The 11,649-nt window shown below is 40.5% G+C and overlaps 1 protein-coding gene across 1 annotated transcript; it reads right to left on the bottom strand.

The window, feature by feature from the left end:
- Nucleotides 1-929: 929 nt before the first annotated feature.
- Nucleotides 930-10,192, bottom strand: rplp0 (ribosomal protein, large, P0). The gene is made up of 8 exons (XM_060843769.1): nt 10,113-10,192; nt 8,502-8,606; nt 6,451-6,626; nt 6,258-6,345; nt 5,329-5,475; nt 4,552-4,737; nt 4,118-4,258; nt 930-1,136 (listed from the first exon to the last, which is right to left on the bottom strand). Exons 2-8 carry the CDS (start codon nt 8,553-8,555, stop codon nt 990-992), a joined length of 939 nt encoding a protein of 312 aa, XP_060699752.1. The 5' UTR covers nt 8,556-8,606; nt 10,113-10,192; the 3' UTR covers nt 930-989.
- Nucleotides 10,193-11,649: the final 1,457 nt, after the last annotated feature.

Genomic DNA, 11,649 nt, shown 5'->3' with positions numbered 1-11,649 from the left:
TAAGAAGGGTGCTAAGGACAAGCCAGGAAATTATAGTTAGGCTCTGGGCAAGTTGTTGGAGGGAACCCGGAGGGACAGGATGTACATGTATTTGGAAAGGCAAGGACTAATTAGGGATAGTCAACATGGCTTTGTGTGCAGGAAGTCATGTCTCAAACTTGATTGAGTTTTTTAAGGAAGTAACAAAGAGGATCGATGAGAGCAGAGTGGTAGATATGATCTATATGGACTTCAGTAAGGTGTTTGACAAGGTTCTCCATAAGAGACTGATTAGTAAGGTTAGATCTCTCAGAATACAGAGAGAACTAGCCATTTAGATACAGAACTGGCTCAAAAGGTAGAAGACAGGGTGGTGGTGGAGGGTTGTTTTTCAGACTGGAGGCCTGTGACCAGTAGAGTGCCACAATGATTGGTGCTGGGTCCTCTACTTCTTGTCATTTACATAAGTGATTTGGATGTGAGCATAAGAGGTACAGTTACTAAGTTTGCAGATGGCACCAAAATTGGAGGTGTAGTGGACAGCGAAGAGGGTTACCTCCGATTACAACAGCATCTGGACCATATGGGCCAATGGGCTGAGAAGTGGCAGATGGAGTTTAATTCAGATAAATGCAAGGTGCTGCATTTTGGGAAAGCAAATCTTAGCAGGACTTACAACACTTAATGGTAAGGTCCTCGGAAGTGTTGCTGAACAAAGACCTTGCAGTGCAAGTTCATAACTCCTTGAAAGTGGAGCCACAAGTAGATAGGATAGTGAAGGCGGCGTTGTATTTCCAGATTCCAGGGCAATGGGCCAAAGCTGTAAAAAGGAATTACAGTCATCAGATCTTCGTTGACTGGTGCAGACTTAATGAACCTAAAGGCTTCCTTTTGTTTGAGAAAACCTGATGGGTCCATAAAACCCAAAATAAGTGAGAGCCCACAAACTCTTTTCTAATAACAATTTCCTTTATTTTGCAAAGATGCATTTAGTAATGAGCAGCTGGGTTTTAATCAAACAAACCAAAGCCCATATCATCATCTGATTCCTCAGACTCTTCTTTCTTCACCTCCTTCGCTTCCTCTTTGGCTGCAGCTGGAGCATCCTCAACCACAGGGGCCACAAAGGCTGAGGGATCAGCCAGGTAAGCCTTCACCTGTTGAGGAGGAGGAACAATTTCCTGTTATCTTTCGAATTTTCACAATCATTGCAAAACAATATACCCCAATTTCAACGTCAAGGAAGAAAGTAGCAGAGGTGGAGGTTTTAGGGAGGGATTTTCAGAACTGAAGAAAAGTCCGTCTGAGGAAAAATTGAAAACAATACATTTTTCTGTTTAACAGAACAAAAATCATTCTCAAGAATGTAGAATTAGAAACAATTGGGATGCAATTTTTTTTTCCCCAAGTCAAGTTACAACTGTTTTAAGCCTTAAATAAAAAGACAAAAAACTTAGTGTATTTTGCTGCTCAGTACATCTACAGTATATACACCAGAGTTACCCAAGAACAGAGTGCATGCTTCACAAACATAAACCTATGACTTTGGAGCAGAAGTAGGTGATTCAACTGCATGTCTGTTCAATTCTTATTTCAAATTCCACATTGTCATCTGCCCCTGATAATCTTCAGCTTCCATGCCTAAACAAAATGTACCTATCTCCATCTGAAAGACATTCAATAATCTCCACCGCCACTGCCTTCTGAGGTAAACAGTTACAAAGTTACACAAACCTCAGAGAAACACATTCTTCAGCTTTGTCCCCAAAGGGCCACCCTCATTTTAAAATAGGGCCATTAGGTCTGAACTGCAGGCCACCCCTACCCCCCAAAAGGAAACTTTTTTTGATGTCCACCTTGACAAGACCGTTCAGTTATTATATTCTTCAACCAAGTCACCCTGCACTCTTCTAAACTGAAGTAAAAACAAGACCAACTTGTCCAATTTTTCTTGAAACTGAACCCACTTATTCCTGGTGTAAAATATAGTGAACCTCCTCTGACCTCCCTCCAATGCAGTTACACCCTTCCTTAAGTAAGTGACAAAAAACTGCACACTGTATTTGAGATGTGGTCATTCCAGAGCCCCGTATAACTAAAGCACAACATCCCTGCTTTCAGGTTCCATTCTGGTTGTAATAAAAACTACCATTCCATTAGTCTCCTGGACTAATTCTTAACTTTTCACACTCCTGTAGATCCTCCTGCTCCTTGGAATCCTGCAGTCATTCTCTGTTGACGTAATAATCCAATTTTTTTCTCCTTCCTGCCACAGTGAACAACTTCATCTGTTATAATCCTCATTTATTTCCCAATCATTCAATCAGTGCCATTCCATGTCCACAAGTATTTTCTACATACCACTGTGTCATCTATAAGTTTAGCTACTGTGCCTTTGGCATCCCTCATCCATATCACTAATACGAGTTGAGGCCCAAGCGGAGACCCTTGAAGGACTAACTTCACTATGCCAGAAAGAGATGTATTTATGTACCCTCTCGTTTTCTGCCTAGCAGTCAATCTTATTTCTATGGTAATGTTATGTCAAGTATATACACTGGCAAGTTTTATTTTTGAACAAAATACAAGATAGCAAAGCATTAAATAAGAACAGAAATATAGAGCAAGCCCTTAATGCACAATTATATTAGCCCCCACACAGTGAGGTGCTACATTGTGCAATGATCTTTTATGTGGCACCTTGAATTTCAGAAGGCATTTGACAAGGACAGTAAGTGAATGGGTTACCCCTTACTCACAGCACCCTCTCCAACTAACTCCAACAAAGTGACGAAGCACAACTTCCCTTTCACAAGACTATGCTTTTACTAATTACCTCGACTTTTTCCAAAGTGTCCGGCTATAACTATCTTAATTATCCAACTTCAATTAATGTTCCCCACAACAAATTTCAAGCTAAATAATCTTTAGTTTCTGGTTTTCTGCCATGTTCCCTTCTTGAACAGGTATGGGGTTACACTAACTGGTTTGATGGAACCTATCTATAATGGAACAAATTTTGGAAATTAACACAAATTTACCACCCCACTAACCACCTGTTCAAGACCAGAGGATGGAGCACATCACACCTGGCTATTGCCAACATATAGCTCCTTTCATATCACTTCCAGATTGATGATAATTTCATTAATCCTTTTCTTCACTCCACCTTCCCATTTATAGTTAATATCATCAGTGGTGGTGAAAGACGGAGCTATATTCAATTGAAATGGACTTCACTCATCAGCGTTCTAGTGAAACAAATAAGACTGTGGATAAGGTCTTAACCAAAGCAAAAAAAAAAATGGAATGGCAGGAGGGTCTAGTACAGGGAAACTTGGATGTTGTAACAGAAGACTGAAGACAATAATATGGTTTAGTGATTTGTTTAAAGATGAACAGAGTGGAAGATAGAGGAACAGAAGGGTAAGTAGGATGCTTCCAAATAAGTAGTAAAAAAAACATTGGAACTTTGGAATGCACAAAACATTAATAACAGATGAATTATTGGGTAAAAAAATATTGAGATGAATGGTTTACATCAAATGGATATTAGAGAGACATGGTTACAAAATGACCAAGATGAAAAAATTAATATTCCAGGGTATGCAACACTTAAAAAAAGGCAGAACAAAAAAGGAGTACTTGCGCTGATAGTAAAGGATGGAATAAAGACATTCACAGAGAGGGATCTTGATTAAGTAGTTCACAAAATAGAATCAAGTGTAGATTGAGATTAGAACGAAAAAGGGTCAGGAAATGCTGGCAGTTGAAGAAATTATGAGCCTTAATGTCAGAAAAAAAAATGGAGAAAATCAACCTCTTAAAAAAAAATTCAGTTACTGCATGCAAATGTACATACAAGCAGACAGGAACGCTTACAAAGACAATCTACCTTTTAAACCAGATTCATGGTCAAGCCAAAATGCATTTTTTTTATTATATCATCATGGTATCAGCTAGCTGTTTTCAAATCAACCTGTTGAGAGATGTCATTACACACTTCTAAGGCAGATGGCACTTGAACTCGAACCTTCTGGTCCGGAGACAAGGACATTACACCATTGTACCATAAAATCCCACAGGATATTGCCTAACAACCAACATCATTCACTCAACTTGAGGCACAGACCATTACCTTTTCAGCTAATGGAAAGGTGTAGTCTGTCTCCACAGCAATAGCCAGCACCCTCTTGTAGCCGTTGATGATAGAGTGTGGTATGGAGGCAACGGTTGGATAACCAATCTCTAAGCACACACTGGCCACGTTGCGAACGCCCTGTGTAAACAATTAACAGCATTAAAAAAACTGTACAACTGGGACCAGAATTTGAACAAAAGAAATTACAAGGATATACTACCCCATACTGAAAATTCCAGTCTTATTCATGCATAGTTATGTCTGCCTTGTAACTGAAATCAAAAGAATGTGGCACAAGATTTAACAGCCTGGCTGAAGAGAGGATATTGAGTGTTGACACTTTGCAATGCCAACCTCTAAACCCTCTTAACCAAGGACTTTGTGATTTATAAAATCCCAAACAAAAATCCTAGCAATTTCACTCAACATACGTTCAGGAAACATTTATGCAGAGTTTCTTCAGTGATATCCAGGACCTCGGGGTTGTACACACTGCCATTGTCATAAACTTGCATGATCACCAAGCCGTAGGAAAAGGGAGAGATGTTCAACATGTTCAGCAGTGTGGCTTCACTGGCTCCCACCTTGTCACCAACCTTGATGAGTTGTACATCACTCTGCAGGAGAAGTCAATAATTTGTCAGGACAAAAAAAAACAACGCAAAAAAGAATCAACAGTATAGGAAAGCGCTAACTAATTCGAGGTTCAAGAAGAAAACAAATACTGTAATTTTACAGCCTTTGATTCAAAATTACAAACCAGCATCAGTCTAAGAGAAAGGAATTGGAATTTCAGCAGGTTGGAAGCTAGTGAAGGCTACTAATATACAGATGGAAGTGAATAAATTCTCAAAATTGTCTACCAAACATCAATTCTAAAATACTTACAATCTCATTTAGAACTTGTTGGTATTTAATCAACAGGTAAAATGATAAATATAATAATCAGTAAGCATTGTTGCATTCTATAATAAAAACAGAAGTCAACTCAAAGAATTAGGGCTCTATTAAACTACAGCAACCCTCAGGTTGAGAAATATCACAGAAGCAAAAATATCAATCGTCAGGCCAACTGTTAAGATAGGTAGAACAGCTAAAAAAAAACTGTTAGCTGTAGAGAGAAGTGGTGTCAGTTCATTTTGTTGATGAAAGGAAACTGCAAATATTGAACACCTTTGAGGTGCACATATTCCTTTATCAACACTCACCAAAATTTCAATGGTACCTCTGGAGATCTTGGTAGTGATGCCCAAAGCCTGGAAAAATGAGGTCTTCTCGGGACCTAAACCTGTGTTTTGACCCGGCACAGTAACCTCACAGGGGGCAATCGCACCAGCACGTGCAGCAGCTGGCACCTGTTGAAGAAACAATAAGTCAGCACTGCTGGGACAAAAATAATTATTTAATAATCAAGCAAAATTATCTGGCATTAAACAACTGAGACCGCATTTGAAAAACAATAATATTTTTCAATTAAAACATTTAATTTGTTCATATCCGCAATATAAACTCTGCCAAAGCCTTGTACAAACAAGAGATAGACTTAGCCAGCATTAAAGGCTCCCACTATTACAATTTATTTCCATGAAAGGAAGAATGTGATATTTAGAACTGAATCGAGGATAAACCTCTTCACCCAGTGGGTTGTGAATTTGTGGAATTCCATGCTTAGTGAAGTAGTTGAGGTTTTTTCACTGAATATTTTTAAGGCTAAGATAATGTTTTGAACAGTAAAAGGAATTAAGAGTAATGGTCAGAGGGTGGGTAAGTGGAGCTGAGGGTACAATGAAGAGTTATGTTCAAAACATTGATTCTTCTGCGCCTTGTACGCTGCCTGACTGCTCTGCTTTTCGAGCACGTCACTCTTTGACTCATCTCCAGCATTCACTTTCTCCCACGATAAGATCAGCCAATGTCTCACGGAAAGGGATTGAAGGGAAACGTGGCCTACTCCTGGTTATATTCTTATATCAACAGAACGACTGAGGTACATTTAGACTGAATCATAAACTAACAAAAATCAAAAGTGGCTTAAAAATTCAATACTTTCTACGTAAAACCTTTACCTTTATACAAAGCCACTCTATTCCTTTTACCATTTAAAAAGCATCACAGCTGCAGCCCAAGGAAATGTTACCTTGTTGGACAGCAGCAGGTCACGGACTTCACACAAATCCTCCTTGGTGAATACAAAGCCAACATTTCCACGAATATGTGGGAGAAGTCTGAAGAGAAGCAGAATTTTAGTACAACATCACATATAAAATAGGTAGACCAATTCATGTACTGTCATAACTATTACAAAAAAAAAACTCTAGCAGAATATTTACTTTTCCAGAGCAGGATTGTTCTCCAGATGACCTCGGATAGCTTTGCGCATCATGGTATTCTTGCCCATCAGTACAACGGCCTTCCCACGCAATGACATCCGGATATGTTGCATTTGTTTGGATCCAACATTGTCTGCACCAACAATGAAGCACTTTGGATAGTCATCCAACAGTTGCTAGACAAAGGATACAGATACAGTATAAGTGTACAGAAGAGAACAGATCTCGAGAAGCTTTGATTCGTGTGAACAAATGAAGAGTCACATCTCAAAAACTCAACCATGAATTCCCTTGTGGGAATGGCCCCTCGAGGCTTCAGAACATATCTCAATGATATCTCAAGGGCGGCTCAGTGGTTAGCACTGCTGCCTCACAGCACCAGGGTCCCAGATTCGATTCCAGCCTCGAGCGACTGTCTGTGTGGAGTTTGCACATTCTCCCTGTGTCTGCGTCAGTTTCCTCCGGGTGCTCTGGTTTCCTCCCACGGTCCAATGATGTGCAGGTTAGGTGAATTGGCTATGTTAAATTGTGCATAGTGCTAGGTGCATTAGTCAGAGGGAAATGGGTCTGGGTGGTTATTCTTCTGAGGGTCAGTGTGGACTGGTCAGGCCGAAGGGCCTATTTCCGCACTGTAGGGAATCTAATCTAATCTAAATTTACAGGATGCAAGTATCACTAGCATTTATTCTTCATCCTGAAATACACTCAAAGCTGGTGGTAAGCCATCTTTTTGAAGTGTTCCCATTCCTCTGACCTAGACACACGTTCAGTACTGTTAGGAAAGGGACTGCAGGATTTACATTCAGAGACAGCAAAATGGATCCAAGTCAGGATGGTGAGAGATTCTAGACTGTGGTGTCCCCATGTGTCTGATGCCCTTGGTGAAATATGTAGGCTGGTGACACTGTAAATGGTGCAGGAAATCAACATTTAAACTGGTGGATAAGGTTCCAGTCAAATCAGCTGCAGTGTCCTGCATAGTGCCGACCCTTAAGGATTCTGCACCTCATCCTGGGAAATCAAATCTTCCACCACATGAGTGACCTGTGTTTTGTAGATGGCAAGACAGGAAGTGAGTTACTCACTGCAGAATTCTCAGTCTCCGGTCTGCTCTTGTAGTAACAGCATTTATTCAGGTGGTCTCGTCAAGTTTCCATTCAATTGACTCCTTAAATTGATGATGGTGGGGAATTCAGCATTTGTAACTTGCTGATCATAAAAAGAATGGGTACATTTGCTCGTCAGAAATGGTCAGTGTGTGATTCTCAATTTAACAGTTACCATCGTGGTCCTGTTACAAACTGAGATCATATACAAATGCTTCCAAATATGGTCACTAACTGTAAGGCACTTTGTCTTTATCCATCATCTAAGCTGGTGGAGATCAAAACCCTCTCTTTACCTTGTTCCCAGCTCCAAGCTGTCAGGTTACCTAACTGCAATGCTTCTACTGAGATCTTAAGTCAGACAGCAAATGCTTGCCTCCTCACATCCATCACACGATTGCACAGATTATCACACCTTTAGTGGAGAAAACCGGATGGAATCACATCAAAAACTGTAACTCAGGGTCTACATCTCCACCATATAGTCAACATAATTTGAACACATTAAAATGGCAGTTTGACAGAACAGGGTAAGGACTAATGGATAAAATCCAGTCAGTAGTGATTTACACTTGAACAGTAGATTGAAAAAGTTATACTGCATTTAAAGCCTCAAAATAGCTTAATGTTATGACACAATTATACAATTTGTTTCAAAAAACGTATCCGCTTGCATTGTCTTCACACGAGCACAGCATCTATGTTTCAAAAATCGTTTAACATCTTATGTTTCTTCCAGTTTGACTTTGATAGAGGTGCATGAATTAACTTGCTGACCTATCAGATATGGCCTGACCACTTTAAATTACAGCATTAGATAAGACTGCCATTTCACCTCGATTGTGACAGCTCTGCAAGAAATCTCTTGCCAATGCTTCATGCAACTCTGCTAAGACAGCAAGGAAAACAATTCATTGAGACAGTTAATGATAAAACTATACTCACAATAATTTTCAAAAAATAGTTGGACTTCCACGTAGCTCTGTCTTCCCTGGGCATCTTTACGTGCTTCCAAGGATTGCCACAGACCGGTTTAAAGACAAGATTTTACTGCAGGACAATGAAAACAAAAGCATAATGAGGCAAGAATTCACAAGAAAATATGAAGTGGATTTATTTTTCAGAAAAGCAACATTTAAAAGATTATACAATTATTACAAAAATCATTTAAATACTTCAACAGTAGCTTAATATCCCAAACCAAATTGGCTTAGCGAGGAATCCTTATCAAAGGCCAATATTTTTTGCAAGTGTTCCTAGATGCTCAAGAAAGACCAAATCTGATTGGTTTGAAATGTTCCCTACTATAATTTCCATGTCTCTATAGTCACTGTCAAAGTTCACTTGCTCCTCAAACATGTCACTGAACTACAAGTTCATAACCCTTGTACCTCAACCTTGTCTATAGCTAATCAAACAAAGCCTTATTCATCACCCATTCCCTCAAGGTTCATTAGAAGGTCACTTCCTCCCCCTGAAGCCAATGTCATCATTTAATAAAGACATAGAGGTGCCAATGTAGGGACTGGGATGGACAAAGTTGTGAGATTTTTAACATCATTTAATAAAATCATGGCTGATCTGATCGCAATCTCAACTCCACATTCTTGCCTACTCTTGGGTAATCTTTTGCCCTCTTATCAAAAAGATATCAAACGCAGTCTTAAAAATAGTCAAAGGCTCTGACATTTTCTTCCTCAAAACGCAGTAGTAGCAAAGACTCATGGCACTTGAGAAAAATATTCTAATTTTCTACCTTAAATGGGTGACTGATTAGTATTACACCACAATCCCTAGTTTGGAAAATTTCACAGCCATCCTGTCAAAACCCCTCAGAATCTGGTGTGTGACAATCAAGTCACCTCTCAGACCTCCAAACTCCAGTAAGCCGAGCCCATCTAACTCTTCCATCTACGGGACCCAACCTCGTCCCAGGTCTCATGAACCTTCTCCAAACTGCTTCCAGGGCATTTACATTCTTTCTTAATTAAAGGAGACCAATCTGGGTCTCAAAAGTGATTTGTATAACTGAAGCAAAACCTCCTGCTTTTTGCAACCGAGCGAATCGCTTTCAGCAAAGTTCAAAGCCAGGACGGTAACCCTATTTCACTTCCAGTAAAAAATGAGGTCTGCAGATGCTGGAGATCACAGCTGCAAATGTGTTGCTGGTCAAAGCACAGCAGGTCAGGCAGCATCTCAGGAATAGAGAATATTTCACTTCCAATCTGCTGAGCTGGGGAGGGACACATGCAATAAGTTCTTTATTTAAAACGGGCTAGAACATGTGCCAGGAACTACTTCGAGGGAACGGATGATGAACGAGGCCTTTACACAATAGGCCCCCGGGGATCTCCGTCCCCCTCAGCTCAGGCGGACGAGGACACGTGTAAGGAACCGGGCCCAGCCGCCTGTCCCGCCGGGGCAGCCAGGTGACTGCTCCCCCGGCTAAAGACCTCACCAGGGGGGCTCAATGTGATGACGGTCATCGTGAGAGTGGGGAGTCGGGCCTACGATGGATCCCCGCTCTCCCGCAGCCCGCACAGCACTCACACTCACCTCGAGCTCCGGGACGGAAAGGAAGGGAGGAGGCCAGGCCGCCCCAAGAACCCCCGCGCCGCCAGGAAATCCACCAATCAGCGAGCCCGCCACGGCGAGGACTGACCAATTAGACAAACCGCAGCGTACGTACCAATCAACGAACGGAAAACTGTCAGACGTGACAGTCACCCAATAACAAGGCACCTTGTGAGGAAGACGCACCAATCGAAATAAGAGCATTTAACAACCAATCATGATCTCGGCTCTCATACATTCAAGCTTCGATTGGACGGTCTGATGTCCCCGGGCTCTGATTGGACACGCCAGAATCAGCAGGCGGCTGCACCCTGTGAACCCATCGACGCCGCTATTGGCGGAGGGTGGGCACAGTTTTATCCCCAATTCAAGAACAAGCAGAATAAACTCCAAACTGGTTTTCTCTCGCTGAATTCCTCCTGCAATTTGTGCCTCAGTGTGTCCTGACAAAGTACTCAGAATCATTCATTAAAAAAAATGGGTTGTGGGTGTGATTGACTCAGGTCAGTGTTTATTTCCCAATTGCCCAGAGGTCAACCACTTTGTTGTAGAATCAGATGCCAGTCAGACTAACTTAAAACGTCAGGTTGTGTTCCCTAAAGGACATCAGTGAACTTGATGAATTCGAAATTCACCATTTTCCAGAACATTAGTCTCAGGTTCAGGATTACTACTCCACTGACATCACCACTTGTCCACCACCTCTTCTTTATCCACTTTTGGACAATCTTATTTTCTAGTATAACTGTCAAGTATAAACTACATTTTTTATAATTAATACTATCAAATATGAAACACTTAATATAGTGATTGTGTGGAGGTGGAAGCTGAATGCTACATTTTATGTTCTGCCATCAATACCTTCTAGGTTTATCCTTCTCCATGGACAGTGTGATTTAATGTGGCTGAGGATCGTCACTTCCTGATCTAACCAGAAGAATCTCGAAGTAAACAAAGCAGAGCTTATTGCAGCTCTGCAACAATATATATGTTGCACGGATATAGATAGTATTACAGATGTTGGAAGAACTGGTATTAGATCTAACTTAGTTCAACACTCCTTTGTTATTCTCTTCTCCAATATTCATGACACCAGCCACAGTGGATTATGGCTATGACATTCAAAAAGTATTAATCATCTTAGGCCTATATACAGCACTGATCATCTTGAAATTATTTCGTAATATTGTGTGTAGTCAGTATACTACATACAGCTTCATTCAGAGGAGAAAGAGAAGCATCATGAGTGCTATGTTTTTTTTTGCAAATAAAGATTTACTGAAATTTAAAGAAAAATTAAAGTAAAGAAGAAATAGCCAGCTACAAAGCTTAAAAAAAATCCACTTAGCGATGAGATATAGAATCTATTCTTATTTTTCGCTATGGGAAGAAGATAGGGAGGTGATGTGTCGCTGACCAAATCACCATTCCCAATTCAAAGGTAGAAAGGCCAATATAAACAGCCACATTTAAACAAAAGGACACAAATTTGGGATCAAATCTGGAAGCAGCATCATTT

The sequence above is a fragment of the Hemiscyllium ocellatum genome, chromosome 24 (genome assembly GCF_020745735.1).
Source record: "Hemiscyllium ocellatum isolate sHemOce1 chromosome 24, sHemOce1.pat.X.cur, whole genome shotgun sequence".
NCBI classification, from domain to species: Eukaryota; Metazoa; Chordata; class Chondrichthyes; order Orectolobiformes; family Hemiscylliidae; genus Hemiscyllium; species Hemiscyllium ocellatum.
Note: the sequence above shows the minus strand (reverse complement) of the source record. Positions and strands in the feature narration are given on the sequence as shown.

Excerpts from the sequence above, each read along its gene's own strand:
- rplp0 (XM_060843769.1), bottom strand. The coding sequence starts at position 8,555 with ATGCCCAGGGAAGACAGAGCTACGTGGAAGTCCAACTATTTTTTGAAA. Across the intron at positions 5,476-6,257 it reads ACCTGCTGCTGTCCAACAAG|GTGCCAGCTGCTGCACGTGC; the intron begins GTAACATTTCCT and ends TTTCTTCAACAG. Across the intron at positions 4,259-4,551 it reads TGCATAAATGTTTCCTGAAC|GGCGTTCGCAACGTGGCCAG; the intron begins GTATGTTGAGTG and ends TTGTTTACACAG.